Source organism: Octodon degus, unplaced genomic scaffold, assembly GCF_000260255.1.
Source record: "Octodon degus isolate 3935 unplaced genomic scaffold, OctDeg1.0 scaffold00060, whole genome shotgun sequence".
Classification (NCBI taxonomy): Eukaryota; Metazoa; Chordata; class Mammalia; order Rodentia; family Octodontidae; genus Octodon; species Octodon degus.
Window position 1 is genome coordinate 12,222,804 of NW_004524636.1, and position 22,161 is coordinate 12,244,964.

Here is a 22,161-nt window from a genome sequence, read left to right on the forward strand (position 1 = left end):
CTCCCTCCCTCCCTCCCTCCCTCTGCCTTCTACTTGGGGAATTATTTTGTTAGTATTGTCAATCTCATAGTTAAATTTTCTCACTTTACTCCTCTTGCCATTTTAGTTGGGGGGAATGTCATGTGTACAGTCTATTCCTTAGAGCCAAGATAAGAAAACAGGGAAGAAAGATACAACTATTTCTTTTCAAAGAAACAAACAAAAGGAAATAGCAGAAAAGCAAATTTACACACTCATCAGCCAAGTCTCAGGTGGTCCCGCCTGGCACATCTTTTGATGAATTCAAAGGCACACAGTGAACAATCACATTGGCCTCATTTACAACAATGCCTGCTTTAAATAAAATGAATGAGACAGGTTGAGAGTGCTGCATTAGCTTACCCTTCCACAGAGATAGACTGACTCTCGGGGTAAAGTTGCCCAGTGCTCAAAGGGATGCACTGTGTCGTGGCAGGGCTGCCTGACAGGATCTGAGACAGAGGAGCCTGGCTCCAAGCCTTCATCTCCAGCCCACTTCACTGCAACTGTGACTGGAGCCTTTCAAGGCTTTGTTTTGGGTCGAGTTTGAGGAGTAGTTGGCCAGATCTGTTCCTTGATGAATGTCTTCACTTTAATCTGCAATGCAAAGCCATACGCTTCAAAGAAAGGCAAGCTACAGGAGTAAGGTCAGTGTTCCTTTGATGCCAAGGTTCAAAGATGAAATAGCAGCCCCAGTGAAATGACAATGTTTATGCACAAACAGCCACCTCCACTCTGCAGCCGGGCTGCTGGTCGAGTTAATGCACTCTGGCTAAGGGGCTACAGAAGGCTGTGCATTCCGTATGCACCAAGCCCCGTTTAATCTCCTGGCCTGTCATTCCTTGCAGTGCAGTAAGCCCCAAGTGGAGATTTGATTTCTCCATCCTAATGGATGTTGGGTGGTCCCCCTCCCCAACACAACCAGTGCTGTAACCCCTTAAGGGCAAGAAATGTGTCTTGAATTAATTTGGTGTTCTTCTGAATGTCAGACTCAGTCCTCAGCTTAATAAATATGTCATGACTCAGCTTCCATCTCAGCAGCCTGCTGGATTGCAGGTCAGTGTTTATGCTGAATGAGATCGTGGGGACATTGATCTCCTAGGACTGGGAGCTAGGAGTCAGAGCCACACCAGTGGTGGAGGCTGACAGGATCACTCAGTGAGTGAGGTTACTTTTGGAGAATACTGGTAAGACTGCAGCTCAGTTATTTCTTCATCAGCATGGTGCAAGCAGCCCCAGGAGAGTGAGCCACAAACCACACCAGCTCCCCGAAGGAGACATTGTCAACAGTTGTCTCATTTTGTTTAAATCTTTGATGCAGATTTTTCAATTAATCAGTCAACATTCCTTTTCAACTCCCAACTTTGACCCTGCATCCCTACACCCCCTTTCCTCAACTCCCTCTCTGTAACCATTTTCTCTCAGAGAAATTAGAGGTGGGGTTGCTCAGATGAAAGAGGTTGGGCTCTGTGGCCAGACCACAAGGGATGCAATGCCAGGACCCTCCGTTCACCCAGTTACTGGTGAGTTGCAGGCCTTTTTATCCTCAGCGCCTCCAGTGACAGCTGAGGAGGTGGAGGATTAGATGATGAGACACTAAACGTGGCATGATGTTTCATACACAGTAAACATTTGATCAATTTCTTATGACTTTTCAGTTGTCTGTTTCCTTCCTTTCCTTTTCCAGATTCTACAGCAACTTTTGCTGATCTCAGAATTCTCCCTTGCTCTCAAATCTGATCTCTATTCTATCCGAATTTCTGCAGCAATTCTTTATTGCATTTCCAGAATCTGATTGTGTCTCCCATCTCTACCACTCTCTGCAACCTCTCTCCCTGAAGCAGCTCCCTGGACATTTTCCCCAGTCTTGCCTTTGCTTTTTTTGTTCGGTTCTCCACAGAGATACCAAAAATCATCTTTTTTAAGATGATTATTGTACTCATACGAATTTGTGGGATACATTATGATAATTCAATATCCATATATGATCTGTGCACTGACCAAATTGGAGTGATAAAAAATTCCATCTTAAACTTTTTAAAATTTTTATTACAAAGTTGTAGTGGTACACATTAATGGAGTATAGTATGATATTTAAATACATCTGTACAATGTGCACTGATCAAACATCTTTATCTCCTTACCATTAATTTGTGGTATGAGTCTTTGAGCTTTTCTCTTCTAGTCACACAGAACCTCTGTAGGAGGATACTGCGAGCGATAGCCTCCACTCTTCTGCAGAACCCTGGAACATACCTATGATATCTGTGTTGGGGTACCTGTCACCCAACCTTGCTCTATTGTCTCTCCCCCAACTCTTTCCCCTTTAAGAATCACTCTTCTCCATGCTGATTGACTTTTCTTTTTATAATATCCACATAAAAGAAAATACATGGTATCAAAAACAAGAACACAGAGCTAGCCAATTATCTCAGTGGATTAAAGCACGTGCAAGCAGGCACAAGGGCCAGGGGTTTGGGCCTGCCATGCCAGCCCTGACCCAGGGGCACGATGAGACAGCAACTGAGACTGGGCGTGGTGGAGTGTGCCTGTCATCCCAGCTCTTAGGAGGCTGTAAACAGGCAGATCACTATGAATCTGATCTAGTGGTGAGACCCTGAACACCCTATAGACCCTTTCCTAAAAAAAAAAAAAAAAAAAAAAAAAAAAAAAATCAAGAACACAAATATGTCTCAAAGCATGAGAATCTTCCACTTGGGACTTTCTGTCAGCATCCCACCTCCTGGTACCTACGGTCCAGGCTGTGGCCTTTGGAGATCCTCAGGACTCGGGCTCCTCACCTTCACCTGGCTTGGTGTGTAAGCAGCCTTTGGTCCCTGAAGCACAGGGAGCAACAACCGCCCTTGGGCTCCCTAGAGCAGTTCTGCCAGGCAAGCCCTAGTACACTCACCTTGTCCCTGCATTTTCCTCGTTTTCTCTGCTTTATAATATTTATTAGTACCTTAAAAGCTATATGTGTATCTGATTATTTCTGGGTTTTATCATTAAAATGCAAACTCCTGATCCCAGAGGAAGAAGCAGTTTGTCCACTTCATTCATTTTATAAATAGCAGTGCCTGGCAAACATCAGTTCTCAACAAATATTTACCGAAAGATATTCTTCTCACTTTCCCACTTATCTCAGAAAATAAACATCTCTGCTTTCTCTTCCACCTCTGTGTTTGAGTCCTTCCCTTCACGGCCTACATTCAGGTTGAATTGTAAAGAAATGTATCCGCTCCAAGTTGCACTGTGATGCTGATGCTGATAAAGTATCTATCAGGGGCCATGTTTTAGAGACAACTATGCTATGGTGCAGTCCTTGTGTACCAGTGGTTTTCAAAGAGTGGAAGCCCTGGGGTGAGAGGCAGCACCCACAATGCCATTCCTGGGGTTCCTTAGTCTTTCAGCAGGTATTTCTGAAGCAGGAGCCCTACCTGGGGTCAGCCAGCTTTACAGGGGATCTGATCCGGGCTCAAGTTGCAGAACCATGCTTCCATGTAAAGGAAAGGAAACAAGTGAGGGTGCATGCACAGAGGGAAACCATGAAAACAGAGGATTCGGTTTGGGTAAAGGCAGACAGAGGTAGAAGACCTAGCAGAAATGGAGGAAGAAGAAAAAAGAGTAAACCACAAGAAAGAAAGCCTGACATATACATGATGCACTTCTTTAAAACTTTTTTTAAATCAAAACATTGGTCCTGTCCAACCAGTTACTTCGAGCACCTTGCCAGTCCTACCCAACATCTGTGTCCACAATGACAACAAGAGTAGCAGACAGTTTTTGGCCCACAGGAAGCATCATGAAGCACATATTCTTTACAACAGCCCCCATTAGCCCTGTGTGTTTATCCCTACCTACTAACCCAGGCAAGACTCAAACCGGTAGCAATCCTCCTGCCTCAGCCTCCCAAAACCCTATGCTCTTGTGTAACTTTTGGCAGCATGAACAGTCATCAGAGTTCATGATCACAACATTAACTACATTATTCAGCCTAGTAGCAGGGATATGATAGAGGTACTATCATTTTCTCAATAACTCACTGTCCTTTGAATAGAAGATAATTTTCCTGATGATTCAGATTCTTCCATAGGTAGAATCAGTTCGGTAAGAAAGGAGAGCCACAGTAGGCAAAAGTTGCTAAATGTTGATTTCTTGTAAGAATAACTTATGACCCAATGCTCCATACTCTTAACTTGGAAAGAAGTGCTTTTTGGCTTTTCCTGTAATTTTGTGGGATCTGCTTGACTTTACACTATAATCATCACCGTCCTCTTGGCTTCTCATCTTCTTGCTGTAATTGATACAATTTTGATGACATGATGTTGAATGACATGGGCACTGTTTAAAGAAAGGATGATCCTTTCAACCTAATGTGCTCATTGAACGTGACATACTAAGGTTCTTGTTATAATTTCACTTTCCTAACAGGATGCAGCAACAATTGAATATTTTATTAAATTGAATATTTTATTACTTAGCAGCCTTGCTAATGTGCCATTTTCAGATCTGCAGACTCATTTACCTGAAGGTCTACATCACTGGCATACATTAGAATTTGTGTGCAACATCAGCCTTTTTAAATGCAAAAGTTAAATAGAGACAGGAAAACTCGGGGATGATTCTAGCTATAATTAACGGCCAGCACTTAAATTGGTATTAGTTCACAAACATGGCTTCAGGCAAACCCATAACATTCACAGTTGAGGCTACCCTCTCCTCGCTTTTGTTTCACGGTGGTTGTCTCACCGGCTCTCTGAAGCCCAAGACAATCTGTTGCTATCATATTCATGGAAATATTTGTCTTGTTTGTAATCATGTGATCAGTTGCATCTGAAGAAAGACACAGAACAGTGGAAATTCAGCTGCTAAAGAAAATAAATGCAAAATTCCAATTGCCTTTTTTTCATGAGTCTAATTTTATTTGATTTTATTTTTTATCCATTTTAGTGATTAAAAAAGGTAAAAAAAATAGCAATGAAACAGTTTCAAAGAAGGTCAGTAGGACAGTTACAATAATTAATACCTTGCATATTGTTGTCTTCATAGTAGTTATTCAGAGGAAAAGATGTAGACATGATATCTTCTCTCAGCAACAAAATTCCAATTGTTGACATGCCTAATAATCTTACTTCAGCAGGCTATGCCCACATTGCTGCTGAAAAATAAGTCTTGTACATTTAAAGGATACATTTAGGGAAAACAGGAACTCCAAAATCATATGCTGACTGAATAAAAGACACCACTCAGTATGAACTTTGGCAGCATCTCATCCCCTCTCTGGCCAGTCTCTGTACCTCCTGAGTATGCTCAGGGCTTTCCTCTGTCTGAAGGTTCTTACCTGTCCCCACAAATCACTACATCCACTCTCTACCTCCAGTACTCCTCTGCATCTTCATCCTTTTAAGCCTAACCCAGTCAAAAGACAAACCTCTGTCTCTCCAGTCTCTTGCACTTGTTTGCCGCTGTTAACCACACATACGACCTTAATCCAGATCTCTGAACAGATAGTAGTTATTTAATTGTGCCTTAGGCATCAAATATGTGACTAAATGGATACTGGACATGGGATTTGGGACTACGCAGATTTTCTTTACAGGACTTGGAATTTAAACATATATATATATATTTTGTTTTTATTTTTGTTTTTGTTGGAACCAGGGATTGAACTCAGGCCCTTGTGCTTGCTTGCAAGGTAAGGGCTTATTCTACTGAGCCATCTCCCCATCCCCCAATTGTTTTGTTTTATTTTGTTTGGAAGGGTCTACAGGGTGTTCAGGGTCTTACTACTAGATCAGACTCATAGCGATCGGCCTATTTACAACCTCCCAAGAGCTGGGATTATAGTCATCACTACCACACCCAATCTAAAGTTGAGATGGATTTTTTTTTTCTGGCTCAGGATGCCTTAAGCGCAGGTCTGGTAAGGCTTGAGGATCTGGGGATCAAACCACAGTATCCTGAGCCTGACCGCTTTGCTTAAGCAAGCATTTAAACAACTGAGCTAATGGGCAGCCCCACTCCCTATATTTCTTTACAGGTTTCCAGTGGAATTATTTTTCTTCGCATGTTGGAATTATACTCACTTCATGAGTGAGTGTAGTCCTAAACATCTAGATTCTTGCAAAATCTAGATTCCTTTTTCAAGACATCATAGAAATAAGACAGTAGACAACCCAAGCCAATATCACACAAACAAAGGAAGCAACTATGGAGCTTTCCATTTAATTATCCAGGCAGTTAGCTGCATCCCTCACTTAAGGTTTCCTATGGAGACACCATCTAAAACTCAAAAGTGCACTGGATTTTTCTATACATGTAATCAGCAGAAACGGGGTACTATGGGTAGTTAATCTTCCCTATCTATGCCAGTTCATTTCTGGAATAGAGGAGAGTAAGTTCATTCCTAAGCATCCAAAATGGCATTTTTCTTTGCCTTCCTTCACTTCCCCCTTCCTAATGAAAGGGGAATGCTTCTTATCACACACACACACAAAAAATAAGAATCAGGACAGGCACACAGATCAGCTTGATGGTGACCCAAAAAAATCGTTCTTCATGATGATTTGTCCTTCAGATGCTTTTCAATCAAGAAAATCTACATGTTTATGACATTATTTGGCAACTAGTAATAAGAGGTTGAGAAATTACAACTCCTATAGAAAAACTTGGATTTCTTTGTGTAGTATACCGATAATAAAAGGTAGAAATGCATTAGGATGTCGATTTCTTGATAGTTTTTCATAGTATCCCTCTTTGTAAGGGCTACATTATATTAGTTGTAACAGACAAGTCCCAACATATTAGTGGCTAAGCACAACAGAAATGTACTTTTGTTCCTCCTATAAATTCCAGAATTGGAAGAAATACCTGCTGGGCAAAGTATTCTCTGCCAGGAACCTAGCTTCCATCCATTTAGTGGCTCCTCTAGCTTCACATATGGCTTCCAAGGCTGCGTCCAAGAGGGTAAGGAGCATGAAGGACTTTGTGCTTGTATTTTTCTCATGGGCCATGACTGGTGGGGCACATCACATTTCAGCCCAAATTCCATTGGCTATACTTAATCACGTGACTTTGCCTAAACACAAACGAGTCTGGGAAATGAACCACCTGCCTAGAAGAAGGAAACAATTTTGTGAGTAGCAACTTGTCTTTGCCACAGTAGCTAATCACAGTCTAGGATATCCTTTTGTCAAACTCCATGATGGACATATGAGAGATCTTGTATATTTTTTTGTCACTTTCCCAATCTTTTTCTATTGACTTACTAAATAAATTAACTTGGAATAGAATAAACATGCTAATAACAAAAGAAAAATAAATCCTAGGGCACTAAAGATGAATCTCTCCCTTTTATAGGGCATCTCAGGGCTACTGGTCTGACTTTTACTACAACTCTCCTGGCTTCCTTTTTGCAGAACTCAGGTCCATGTCATGGCAGACATTGATATCACTATTATGTTGATAAATTCCCACTGTTATATGCTTCCTGGAGACAGAAAATGTGCCCTGAGGGTAAAGTTTGCTCTGAAGAAATTAAAATGACATAAAATTAGAAAGACTGTAAAATTCAGGCTACAGATGAGAAAATGTATCTTAGAAATAGTAGCATACAAACATTAGCACTTTTTATTTTGGAGTAAATGACCTATGATGAGACAGACAACAGCATCATTATCAGAAAATTGTAAAATGCAGTTTAAAACATGCACACTCAGGTAGGCTGATTACCTGAGCTGTAAAGGTTTATTTTGAATCAGCTCTAACTCTCTGTTTTCTTTGGGTTCTTTGGGGACCACAGACCAAAAGGAAGTTAACAGACTGAGGAAGGATGGAACTTCTGATGTTCATCACCTTCGCTAGCCAACACTTGGCACAAAGGAAAACTGAATTCTGAGATCAGACAGAGACATGAAACTGAGACTCCATATCTAGATCAATTAATAGAAAAATATGATCTTGATCAACATCACTTTGAGCATTTCCTCTACTTGAAGAAGCACTAAGAGCTGTTTGTTTTGCTGTTGTGTCTAGATCCACAACTTCACACCAGGCAGTGCACTCTTATGCTAGACCTGGCACTTGAAAATTTTTTTCTCTAAAGATGAAATTTCTAGGTTTTAATCAGTTATTGAGAAAAGAGTCAAATAAAATGCCAGCGTGTTTCAACTTCATTAATTTTGAAAACCGATCGTTACATTTGCTTTCTCCAGAGAAAAGATCAAGGAAAAAAGAATACTTAGAGAAGTATTTTCTCTCTGAAAAATACAACCATGCCTCATTTTAAACTCATTTTGTAGGGATTATTCCATTTATCCTGATCATTTGTGAAGGTTTATCATGAGATTGGCAGGTGGGGTATTGACCCTGCTCCTAACCCAGTGTGGACTGGGAGAAAGTGGCACCAGCCCCTTCCAGCTGTGACCTTCAGCCTTTGCTCTGGTCCCTGAAACAGGGCACACATATTTTTACACTTAGCATGAGAAGTTTAAGAAACAGGAGTAAGTAGGAAGATTTAAGGCATCGAGGGGGTGGGAGGAAAAGAGTACATTAGGTGACAGTGATAACTTCTCGAGAGGGATTTTGTCACTTTCCTACTGTTTATCTTTGACATGAGATTCAGTCACAGACTTTCCTCACCTGTCGTTGCTAGTTTGAGGCAACACCCTACATTCTCGCACTGGTATCAGCAAGCTTATCATGAGGCTACCCCTGTAGAAATTTACTCCTCCCTGGAAATTCTGTCTCAGTAAAAATCAAAAAGTAACCATTATCAGAGCAACAAAACTACAACAGTCACCCAGCTTTAAAAGATCTTCTCATGTTTCTGGTTTTCTATCCCAGCAGAGAGCGCAGGAAATACTAAACTCGCTTCTCACCACCTTTTCCTCCCCATCGAACTCAGCAACTGCAAGTTCTATCCCTCGGAGTCCCTTGACATATACAAGGGGGTGATGATGACAGAGAATTCCATCCAAAAGGCACCAGCTGAGGACTCTGGCATGGAAGGCCCCTGACATTGCTGAGGGAAGAACTAGCTGCTGCTACTTAAATATATTTGCCACTTGGTTACCAGCTGGAGACACAGAAAGAGGCTGAGAAGGAGAGGGTGCGGAGAGCTGCGTTTTCTAAATGGTTTCAGGCCACTGGCATTTCAGCAATTGCTAATACAAAACAGATGTCAGGTGCTACGCTCCAGTGGCTTTCAACTGAGGGCCTGCCTTGGCCCATGATTAATCACCTGTGCCGGGGTTTGTAAAAGCGTTCTACCTGGTCTTTTTGTGTGTGCAGACTGAAGGTCAGGGTTAGCAATCAAGGTGACAGGCACTGCTTATCCACACTACTGCTGCTAACGTACTTGTAAGTTAGCTTCTTGCTGTCTAACAAACACAGAATTAGCCCCAAAAACTAACGAGGAAGGGATGTCTGCCCCCTCAGTGAGAAACTGTGAGCAAACCGCTTCAGAACCTTTGGCCCCTTCATTTACTTCATCTTAAGAGACAGCCAAGTACACAGTTTTATAGAAGCCCAGTAAATTCTGCACTTTCTCAGAGCCTTTCAAAAATTCTCTCTTGCAAGAGTGTAAGGGGAATCCATTTGCTTTCTTAGACAGCATGAAGTCCAAAGGACAGCGTGGCTGCTTCCTTTCCACCACCCTACAAACAAGATATCCCTTTATGCCATGATTCCTCCTGGAACTTCCTCTTCCCACTTGTTTCCCACATATAGATGGGGCAGTTGTGATGTCACACACATGACATTCCATGTTGATTCAGTTCAACTGGTGAAAGCACCCAACTCCATCGGTAGTGTCTTCCAGAGTGAAGAGGAACTGAGATCCCACATTAGCCTCTTTTTTTCCCATCATGGGCTCATTTTCATCCAAGCAACAAAATCCTCTCAGATCCACTCTGGTTTGGAGAATTTTTCTGGGAAAACCAACTACCTCGCCAGCCACAGCTGGGGAGGATTAAGCAAGTGGGTTCATGCTGGAGGAAGCCCACCATGTGTGTGTTTGGGCTAGAGGGAATGTATTAGCTTTCTATTTCTGCATAACAAATTACCACAAACAGCAGCTTAAAACAATGCCCATTTATTATGGTTTCCTTGTGCCAGGAGTCTGGGCACAGGCTGTTCTCTGCTCAGGTTCTCCTGAGGCTGAAGTCAAGGTGTCAGCTGTCATCGTCTTGTCTGGAGCTGAGGCTTCTCTTCCAAGCTCATACATGTGACAGAACTCAGTTCTTTGGGGTTGTAGGACTGAAGTTTCTCTCTCCTTGCTGACTGTCGCTCAGAGCCACTCCCAGCTTCTAGATGTTCTTTCTGTTACTTACCAAGTGCCCCTTTCATCCTGGAGCTTCCCTCCCATCACATCCCTAATTTATAATCTCTTTCTTTAGGAAGCACCTAATCCCCTTTAAGGATTACATCTGAGCTATGCTAAGGGTGTGTAATGTAGGTCCCAAGGCTGTCAGCCTCTGTTAAGAGGACTTTATGTGGTCACAATCTCAGTGACAATGTGCTTCATGTTGTGAATTGATGAACACTTAGCTCTGAGACACAGAGGTGTACTGGGGAACACATCTTCAGCCCCAGCAGGACATAGGAGACCACAGACCTGAGAAGCTAGAGTGACCTTGACCACAGGGCCAACCTTAAAGAGCAAATCCAGGCATTCAAGTTTTGCGTCAAATTAATGGCTGTAGTCATAGAATTTTGTCAAATGAAATATGAATGGAAATCTGTTGTATAAAATATATACATTTTAAATAATACTGGGTATACGTGTATCACCCCTAGGTCCTTAACATTTCTTAGGACTTTAATATAAAATAAATACTATTATTGTTATCATTGCCATTTTGTAAGATAAGAACCCAAGTTACAGAAAACTGAAGTGCTTTGCCCAAGATGATGGAGTTTGATTTTAACCCAGGAAATTGAGTTCACAATTCTTGATCACTTTGCCATGATGCCATTATTTTATTATTGTTGCTGTTGTTATTATTATTAGTAGTATTAGTATTATTTGATACAGAGTCTCCCTATGAAGCTCAGGCTCATAGTGATCCTTCTCTATCAGCCTCCCCAGCACTGGGATTACAGGAGTGCTCCACCACACCTGGTTTCGGGACCAGTACGGGGCATCCTCGGCTCCAGGGCCAGTATCGGGAATTGACCCCAGGTGCTTGCCAGGCACCTGCTTAGATCACTGAGCTAGCTCCCCAGCCTGCACGATGCCATAATTATAGAGGGCATCGCAAAAGGCTGGGCCTCTCCATCAGTATTTATGTTCATCCCCTCACTGCTGGAGAATTCTCCAGGGCATCCTTCTAAGCAAACAGTTTAGAAATCAGAGGTGTTACTTACGTAGGCAGCTGCCGCACAGTGGGCTTTCACGTAGCCAGCTTTATGGCGCAGCTTCTCAAGGAGTCCTTTGTAGAACTATAAACCTATTGCTCTGCCTACAACCTGTGTTTTGTCACTCCTTCTGCCTCCTTGTCACAAACTGGCATTGCTGTGTGTATCTTCTCTTCTACTTGGGAGGTTTGCTGCCACTGTGTGGCTGGCTAGCTGGTCTGGTCACCTCCAGGGCTACCCTTATCCTAAGCCATGTGCTGTACACTGCAAATTTCACCTTCCTAGCTCCACTCAGAGTGCCATTTTCTGTTCATCCCACTGCCATGGCTCTTCATTACCTACCAAAAAAATCTGGCTTAGGAATGGTGACATAGCTAAGTAGACTAAGCTCTTGCTTTGGCAAGTACAGGGACCAGGGTTTGATCGCTGGTTCCACATGTCACACTGGCCCCACCCCCAGGGCACTCTGAGCCAGAGATAGAGTCTGGGCATCATGGTGCATGCCTGTAATCCCAGCACTGAGAAGGCTAAAAACAGGAGGATCACTATGAGTCCAAGCTGCATAGTGAGACCCTGTAGCAAATATATAATTTTTTAAAAAAATCTGGCTGTTAGAGTGGCATTTGCAGCCCAACTTTTCTGACTCCCCTGTTTGTTCCATGGCTATCATCCATTCCTGAACCCCGAATTGCTCCTGTATCTTACACCACACTTCTGCACAGAATACATTACATTACTACCTCCAGATCTCTGCTCCAGTCTTCCAGAGCATGTCCTTCATGGAGTGCTTGATTTTCTAACTTATGATCACAATAATTTCTCTAGTTTATAAGATTCTTGAAAACAGTGAATATGTCCTCATTTAATCCTCTATTGAATACAACAACTACTTATACAAAACAAATTCTAAGGAAGCAAACACTAAATTAATCTTCCTCCTCATGGTCCTAGGAAATACATGCAATATCTATCACTATTATCTCCATTTAGTAGATCTGTAAACTAAGGCTGGGAGATGATGAGTAACATGCTTCTCATCACACAAAAAAATAAGAATCAAGGCAGATATGCAAATCAGCTGGATGGACAGCCCAAAAATTCTTTGAAATGAAGTGGAATTATTTCCTAGCATATTAAATTATGATCAGTCATTAGTTTTAGAGTCAACATAATTTGTGATGTGAAGCAGTGATTCTTAACTGGGGGTACATTCACAACTCCGGGGGTTGTTTTTAAGTTCAACCTCAGTTCTGAAACTGAATCTCAAGTACAGAAGTTACTATGTGCATTCTAAAAATTAAAGAGGGACTAGGGAGATAGCTCAGTGGCACAAGAATCTGGCAAGTGCAAGGTACCAAGTTCAATCCCATGTACACAAAAAAAAAAATGAGATAAGTATATTAGTTTAGAATAGAATCTCATGTAGAGAGGTTAATACATGCATTCTAAAAATAGAAGAAATTAAAAGGAGATACATTTTTTTAAATTCCAGAATACTGGTGTGTCCCTCTGCTTTGGAATCACTGATATAAGAAGGCTTCCAGAAATCCCTAACATTCCAAATTACCTCTCTGAGTATGTAAAATTCTATAAGAATCCCATAATTAGTGAGCCACTAAGTTATTGCTTTCTCTTTAAAAGCAAACTAACATTAAGTCAGATTGTTCATTCAATAAGTATCCAGAAAATAAGACAATGAGAATGACTATATCTGTCTCATGGCCCTTAATTCTCACTGCATATTATTTGGTATCTTCCCTGTTAGATTATTTCTTTCCAAACAGTCTCAGAATTTATCTTCTATCCTCACCTTAGTCACTGGTCCAGCTCCTGTATACAGTCATTCTTGGATTAAATACACCTATCCATGACCACCGGATTCATGCTGTTAAGGCACCTTTGAGAGTACCAGGCTGAAAGTCTGATAGGCATAGCCAGGTTTTATTCCAGGTCACCAGGGTAGTGTTTCCCTTAATCTCAAAGCCTCTTTCCTCCTCTGTAAAAATGGACCCAAAGCACCACTTCCTGGTGCACAGTGGATGTGCGAGAGACCTCCTGTCTCACTTGTCTCTCTAATGGCGTATTTGAGCAGCTGGCAGAGAAGTGGAGGCAGGGGTGTCTTCAGAGTGCTTGAAGTCAGCCTGCAGAGAGCCCCTGACCACAGTATCCAGCCTGTTTCTGTGTGCATTCCACAGGGGCATGACTGAGTGGCCTGGGGAGCCCTGGGAACATGTGTAGGTGACTATAAAACATGCCATAACCTTGGAATCCTGACATCAAAAGGAAGAGCTTTGGTGCCTGATAAAAACTTGCGCTGCTCTCAGCAAACCACTCCAAATGCTGTTTTCTCCACCCTGCTGGGAAGCTTGTCACTGCTAATGTGATTCTTATGATTCTTGCCGCTCTGTAGCCTCTTGATCTTTGCTGAGATCTCTCTGCCCCTGAGTGTGTTAGAAACAAAATGTTCTGACTGGTATCCAGAACTTAAAATAACAGACACTAGGTTCCTGTTGCCACGTCTCCTCCAAACACCCCACTCTCAGCATGCCATGGGGAGCAGCCAGTGATCCATGGGGCAGACCCAGGAGGAGGAAGGGCCACTCTTAGGCATACAGCAGGCATTCCTCCTATCAATTTAATTTTCCTCCTCGGTTCATTTTTTTCCAGAAATATCGACTTCTCAAATGATTGGCAGTGTCTTACGGAGAGATCCTTTCCATTTCTAGAGGCAAGAACCACCTTTGTCAATCAAGGCTAACTAAAAGTGCTTTGAGATTGGCCCTTCTAGTAGTTGGACAGTGGTGGTGTACTCAATATTTTAAGAAGGAAGTAGTACATATTTCCCTCTGTCCATTGTCAAGCCTGGGAGATAATAAAATAAGTCACTCGCAGTCATCTGGGTACATTCATGCTTCCTCTGCGAGAAAGTGAGAGTGGCAGGCTATTAGCCCACCAGCTTGGCAAATTCTCTTTCCTCCTGATCTTACAGAGGGAAATGCCCTTCTTTTTTTTTTTTTTTGCAGAGCAAAAAAAAAATTCTTCAATAGGGAAGAAATTGTCTTTCTTTAAGACAGGTCATTCTGGTAGTTTCCACTGTCCATAATTCCTTCTGGTCCTCTGGGAGACAGAGTTGTCCCAAACATATTTTTGGAAGCACCACAGACCATTGTTTTTATTAGGGGACTGCAAAGCTTTGTAGTAAGATGCTTTGTGTTTTATTTGTTTTCCTTCCTCGGCCCCAGCTGTTTTTGTTTTAACAGCATTGGAGGGAAGGTTAAAGTTTCCATGGCCTCTGTTAACCTAGCCTATCTCTCAAGCTGGTAGGGCTAGAAATCAGAACGGAAGGAAGAGCAATGTGTAGGTTGTCTGCAGAAATAGTCACCCTGATTTTACTGTCCCCCCCCCCATTTAAAAAGGAAGGTTGGCAGTTGTTTATCTAAATTCCAGTGTGCACTTGGGAGCAGGTAGGTGTCAGGGGAGTGGGTCTTTCCCACAAAATGTACTCTCTGAGAACCCCAAGCAAGAGGTTGTCCTATTTGCCCTACCTATTTTTATGTCCCATGAGCAGTTGAGGAGCAAGGCTCAGCCAAGATAAGGCCCCGAACAAGAACATGCATGGCCCCAAGGGTGGACAAAAATGGTGGCTGAGACTTCTGAGTCTGTTTGTCGGCATCTTATGATGACCAAAATCCATGCCCTCCCCATCCCCAGGGACTGTGATTCAGCTGCATGGGTAGCGCATGGGATTTTGCAAATGTCTCCAGATGATTCCCAGGTGACATCAAAGCTGCTGCAAAACTACAGCCTTACTGAAAGAGATAATTAACTTTTTGAATACTCGCTGGGTGCCAGATAGAGCGCTGAGTGTTTTCCCTGCATTAGCCACTTTATTTATTTCTCCCAGCCCTCCTGTGAGATAAGCGTGTCCCTATTTCACAGATAACACTGAGGGCTTAAGCCTTTAAGTATCAGGCAGAATCTGATTCCTAGTCCATTTAACCCCAAAGTTTGTGCTTTTTGCACTCAGCAATCTTCTCAGAGAGCCCAGACTTTGGCAAAATAAATATTTAGATAAACTCCCCAGAAACCTACCTAAGAAAGCCTTTCGTTTGCCCACTTATCTGATCAAGCATCTTCTCTGTCTTCTACATCACTTGTGGAAGAAGGACCAGAAACTATTTTATATTTATATACTTGAATATTTCTAAGGAGATTTGGTCGCAGCCTCCAATCGCCAGTGTCCCAGGTGCCGCCCTGGCAAGGGCAATGCCTATGCCAAACACCCCTGTCCTTACAAAGCACTCTTGAAGCAAGGATCTCAAAGCACAATGTAATTAATAAAATCACCCACATCCTGTCTAGATGAGTAGCGTTTTATATGTACAAATTCTCTCTGCCCCCAGGCCCTCTGAAAGAACATGAATGTTTCCAATTTTGAAGAATGAGCAATAGTGTAATTGAAAGGAGCTGTATTTTGGGCAGCTCCAAAGACCTCAAAGGCATTTATAGTGACCTATATGGGAAAACATGGTGACCACAAAGTGTGTCATAATGGCTTGTCAACCATACTGTGCTAATAAGTGCTTCAAAGATAGAAAAGACAGGATAAAAATAAAACATTCAGTTCTTACAAGTCTGATACCTCTTAGACTGATATTATAATCTGCTTAGCCAAGTCTCTAAAGGCTCTAGAAGCCGTGGAGAGGTGACATTAGCTGATGATCCAGTTACTTGGGCTAATCAAGGCACACACGGGACCGATGGGGCCAATTAAGTAGCAAGGCAGCCCAGTGATAGATGAGACATTATGGGCAAGTGCAAAGATAATGCCATTGGGAAAAGCAATTTAAGTCATCTGTGCACTTCCAGGCCAGGAAATCCTTCTGGTCTTGAGGGGGAACATTTAGGAATCATCAGGCCCAGCCTGATGAAGTCATCTGTTGATTGTGTAACTAGCGATCAACAAATGCACCAAGCACGTGGGACAGGCCATATGGAATGCATTTTGGTGGCTGGGATGTGTGTCTGTGCCTTCATTCCAATCACCTGTATAACACATCTTATCATAGACTTCTTTTTCTTCTGTCCACTTGTCCTCCTGTGTTCTTATCCCTAAACATTGTCTTTCAGTGTATGGGTAAATTTTTTGAAATGAAGGCAAATATTTTCTTGCCCAGTTTCTAGTTTTGCACTTCCAATATGCCACTCTTTGTACACAGAATGGTTTCCAAGGGAGGCATCAGTGTGTCTCAGACCACTTTCCTAAAGGCTAGGTCTACATAACAGGATTTATACAGATGGTCCTGCACCTCTTCAAGTCCCTCATGTTTATGTTACAAAGCTGGAGCTGGAAGGTGGTGTATATTGTTATTTTCTGAAAAAGTAGAGAAGGAAAAGAAAAGGACCTAAGCATTATAAAGTAAACTGCCCTGGAAACTACCTGCTTCTTGAAAATCAACTTTCCCTCTCCAGAATATATAGCTGTCAATGAGCACCATGTTGCTAAATCTAATGGACTTCCCCCCATCTCCTGTATCTTCCCCTTTGTTTCTCCTTTTTCCTCCCTCCAGTGATTAAATACCAGATTCTACAGTCCCTCTAGACTCACTCTCTGAACTTTCTAAAACACACTTCTACTTTTTCAGCCTCACCTTGCTTCACACTCAACCACATTCGCTCCGTTCTGAGCCACCCCATTCTGCGGACCATAGCACCATTACACTGTGTTCTCTACCTAACATGCTCCTCTCTGACTTTTCTCTGCCTAATACTTCCTCATCCATCTAACTTTAGTTGACTCACCATTTACTGACTGTCTCACATTTGTTCCAATTTCTCTAATGTGAGCTCTCATGGCACCACATAAAATGCTCTTGTGCTCCTCACAACTGCAGTTTTATAGATATTTGTGTGATTATTTAATTAGTGTGTACCTCAGCTACTAAAATTTAATTCCCTGCCCCTCCCACCCATTGCCTCTCCATCTCTTTTTTTTTTTTTTTTTGTATTTTAGGGAATGGTCTACCAGATGTTCAGGGTCTCACTACTACATCAGACTCATAGTAATCCACCTGTTTACAGCCTCCCAAGAGCTGGGATTACAGGCACATGCCACCACACCCAGTCTCAATTGCTGTCTCAATGTGTCCTGGGGGCAGGGCCAACATGACAGGCCCAGGGATCGAACCCCCAGCCCCTGCGCCTGCCTGTGGGTGCTTTATTCCACCTTATTATTTGACCAGCCCTTCTCTCTATCTCTTGATGCCCTTCCCACTGAAGACATTTTTCTCCCTACTTCCTATATCTCTTATTTTGCTATTTATTTAAATTTTTTAATTTTCATATAAGAGGTAAAACATTTAAGCTTGGGTGGCTTCTCTATTTCACTTAACATGATGGTCTCAAGATGTATCTGGTTTCCTACAGGTGATTCAAGTTTATCTTTCCTTATAAGAGAGAAGTACTGTACTGTGTGTACATACCACGTTTTCTTTTTCCATCCATCTATTGATGGGCATATAGGTCACTTCCCAAATTGTGAATTGTGCAGCTATAAACATAGGTATGCATGTAACACTGTAATGTGATGTCCTTAATTCTTTTGGAAAGATGCCTACGAGGAGAATAGGTATGTCAAATATAATGTCTAGGTTTAGTTTTTGAGGAATTGCCATACTGATTTCCATGGTGGTTGTGCTACTTTACATTCCCACCAACAATGTACAGGCTTCCTTTCCCCCATAACTTTTCCAGCATTTGTTGTTACTATTTGGTTTCTTGGTGATGCCATTCTTTCTGGGATAAGATGGAGTCTCAGTGTGGGTTTAATTTGCATTTCTCTAATGGCCAGCAATGCTGAAATTTCTTCATGTATTTGCTAGCCATCTTTGCTTCTTCTGTTAATGTTTATTCATACATTTACCCATTTTTTATTGAATCTTCTACTTCAGAGAATCTAATTTTTAGTACTATATATAACCTATATATTAGTCCTCTTAGAAATAGTTAGTAAATGTTCTTCTCTGTATAGGTTGTCCTTCCACTGTATTGGTGGTTAGGTTGTTTGCTGTGAAGAATTTTTTAATTTGATATGATCCCATTTGTTGATTCTCGATACTATTTCTTATGCATCTGGGATTCTAGTCTGAAAAAAAAAAAGACTCTAATAATCCCAGTGGCAGTGTCCCATCACTGAACAACACTCCAATCAACAGGTTGGAGTATTCCATTTGACCAGGCTGAGGCTTCATGCTATTCCTGTAGCAAAGAGGAAAGGTAAGGCCAGTCTTACCCAAATACCTTTGTTCTCTGGAGGGTGGAAACTGAGGAGAAGAATTCCACTGCTTAACCATTTGCCAAGACAAAACATGAGATCTTTTCTAAAAAGGAAGTAGATGGCCACAGTTGACATGTTTACTAAAATTTTTGCCTTTTTTCTATCTGAAGAGTTAGAAATGACTGTGACTCATGTCCAAGCTACTTCTAGAGCAGGGTCTCTACCTAACATGAAATGAATGCCTGACCAGTCACAAGGAAGACAAGCTATAGACAACCAGTTCTACTGTAGTAGCACATTCCCAATAAATAACATCCCTACATCAAACAAAAAAGTTGGGTTGACTTCTAGACACTTCAATCTTCCACCTTAGTCATTCCCATTGAGAAAACATCCCTTAATTCTGGCTGTTTTATTCAACTGCCCACTTTGACATTAGCCTGGAACAGGCAGGTATCAAAGAATTTTTTTCTGCTCTTAAATTCCTTTTGATGTGTCCTGTGTGTGACCCCTGCATTAGGAGTCACATCTGGGACAAAGGATAGACTTTTGGGCCAAAAGACCAGACACTTTCCTAAGGACACATGTTACTCTTCCTTTCTGTTTTGGGTCAACTCTGTATTTTTATGGCTGAGAAAAAGCAAAGATCCCATTTTCCACCCCCTCTCTACCATAAAGCAGTCCTCTTCTCAGCTGGGGGATAATCTTTGCCCAGGGATATGCTGCCTCTTCAAATTCAGTTTGGACAAAGTGTCTTTCAATCAGAGATATGGATGAGGGTCAATTTAAGGAGTCAGTTCATGTTGGCTAAAAAGCATGCATCCACAACTGATATGATGTGTGTGTGTGTGTGTGTGTATGCACTTCTTATCACACACTCTTCTCCCACATTGATGTGTTTAAAGCACTTACCACAGACTATCCATAGTATGTACCGCCCCTGCCTCCAAGTGCTCCAATAACCCAGCCTACTTTAGTTGTTCGTAGTACCTGATAGCACTCCTGCCCTACCCCATCTTCCAGGCACAAGAGACCTGTTCCCCAGGAGACACAGCCTGGCCCAACTGCAATCCTTTCCAAGCTACTATTTATGAATCTAGTAGAAAGACTCAGACATGCTTGCCATGTGAACCTGACCTCTGTTTTGCTCACCTCAAGGGAACTGGAGTCCATGCCTCTCTCATTTCAGGGTTGCAGAGAATACAGCAGCTTGCAAAGAACACAAAATACTTCAGACACAAGCTAAAGAAAATGGGATTCATTATCTATGGCAACGATGACTCTCCTGTTGTTCCCATGCTCCTTTACCATCCTTGTAAAGTAGCGTAAGTATTCAGAGATTCTCAGAACCATGCTAAACCCCAAGCGACCCATAGGGATGCTTTTGATGCATTGGGCTTTCCTGCACAGCCATCAGGTCACGTACGTGAAAGGCACGCTTAGCTTCAGAACTCACCAGTACAGCCCCTCCGTAGCCCCTGCCAGTCATCAGCAGAACTTTGGCCACATGTCTTTAAGAAAATAAACCAGGTTCTAAGGTCCACTTCTTTCCCTAACACCATTTCTAAGATCAGGAAATGTGGTGAAATAATTTATGTCAACTGTAAATTAAAGACTCTTGAACCTCTCTCTGGCTGAGCATCCTTCTCAGAAAAAAACTTTTGAAAACTATTTCTCCCAAAATTGCCATCAAACCAAGCAGAATTAGAACTTTCTCCCTTTGACTATGGAGAAGTTGAGGCTGAGGGCAATGAAACAACTTTCCTACGTCGTGCAAATCAAGCAGCAGTATAAAATCAAAAAGACAACCTCACCCCTACGCTAGGCTCACTCAAACCTAGGCTCACTCTGAAACTTTCTCTTAACACTAGAGGTCCTAACTCCCCTCCAATATAACCCCATTCTCCTTGACACTATAGCAGTTTGAACTGGCTGGTAATGTTTGCAATATAGGAAACAAGTTTTTAAAAAAGAGGTTTGGGGACCTAGAGGCTGAAATTTCATGGAGAATGAGACTGAGTTATAAATTATTGAAAAACTGAGTCTTGGAAATATCCTCCTGTGACTTTCTGCCACAGCAACATAAGAAGCTGTAAAACACATACATGGGTTCTTAGCATGCTAACACCACTACCATATGGCCCTTAAATTCTCCTCATGGAGAATCTTATGACATAGAATGCTATGGAGATGGCACATACAATATCACTGTATACCAAAGGGAGAGGAGGTGATTTCCAGGAAGCACATAATACACATCGCTCTCCCTTCTGATTTTGGAAGGCACAGAAGAACACCCGTATTTATTCAAAGTGGCTGGGGAGGTGATATGTTTGGGAAGGAAGATTGAAAATTTAGCTCATATCTACCTAGTATTTTAACATGAGCTCAAACAAAGCACCCAAAATAAATTTATTCAGGTGTTGACAGCCTACCAAGTGTGCACAGTAGTGGAGCAGAGAAAAATGGGGATAGGTCTGACTTTGATGATGAAAGCCAGAATTAGAAACTCAAGTGTTGGAAAAATGAGACATCTCAATGAAAAAGGTGCATGATTAGTAAAATCAAATGCATTTCTTAATTTTTTTTTTTTTTTGGTTTGGTATTTTAGGGAAGGATCTACAGGATGTTCAGGGTCTCACTACTAGATTGGACTTGTAGTGATCCACCTGTTAACAGCCTCCCAAGAGCTGGGATTACAGATGCGTGCCACCACACCCAGTCTCAATTGCTGTCTCAGCAATCCTGGGGGTGGGGCCTACACAGAAGACCCAGGGATCGAATCCCCAGCCCCTGAGTCTGCTTGCAGGCTCTTCAATCTGCTGAGCTATATAGCCAGTCCTATTTTTATTTTTAATTGATACATAAGACAATGAAAATTATACATATTAATGGGTTACCATATAATATTTCAGTATCTGTATGTTGTATAATATTTAAATCAGATGAAATATCTGGGGATATAGCTCAGAGGCACAGTGCCTGCCTAGCAAATGTGAGGTCCTGAGTTCCATTTCCAATATAAAAAAATAAATAAATCAGGTGAAACATATCTATCTCCACAAATAGCTATGATTTCCTTAAGACATTCTTTTGAATATTTCTTTTGAAAGACTTTTATCTTCCTTCCAGCCTCTTAAGACATACATAAGAATTACAAACAGATATCACACTATGCCATAGCACACCTCAATTCCAGATGCATTTCTAGTCAAACATTCACTAATACAACATGGGTACTGTGAAAGTCATGCTCTATAGTGTAATGAGAAATTTGGAATCAAAGAATCTTGACTCAGCCTCTTCCTAGCTGAGGAATCTTGAACAAGAGACCCAACCTTTGGAAACTCCAGATTGCCATGTATACAATGAGCTATAATAGTGCCTGCTTCCTAAGATCGCTGCAAAAACAAGGTCTCTATAGCATGTGACATCTTGCCTCTTATGTAAGTGCTACTATTAATACTACTGTTGTTAGTAATATCAATAGTGTGTACAAGGCATTTGCT

The 22,161-nt window shown here is 41.8% G+C and overlaps 1 protein-coding gene across 1 annotated transcript in view; it reads left to right on the top strand.

Annotated features, from left to right (window-relative positions):
* Positions 1 to 22,161, top strand: part of Sptlc3 (serine palmitoyltransferase long chain base subunit 3) — a 186,076-nt gene that overhangs the window by 156,145 nt on the left and 7,770 nt on the right. The window contains exon 10 of the mRNA XM_004634340.3: positions 19,842 to 19,977. Coding sequence (XP_004634397.2) covers positions 19,842 to 19,977 — 136 coding nt within the window. The remainder of the gene's footprint in view (positions 1 to 19,841; positions 19,978 to 22,161) is intronic.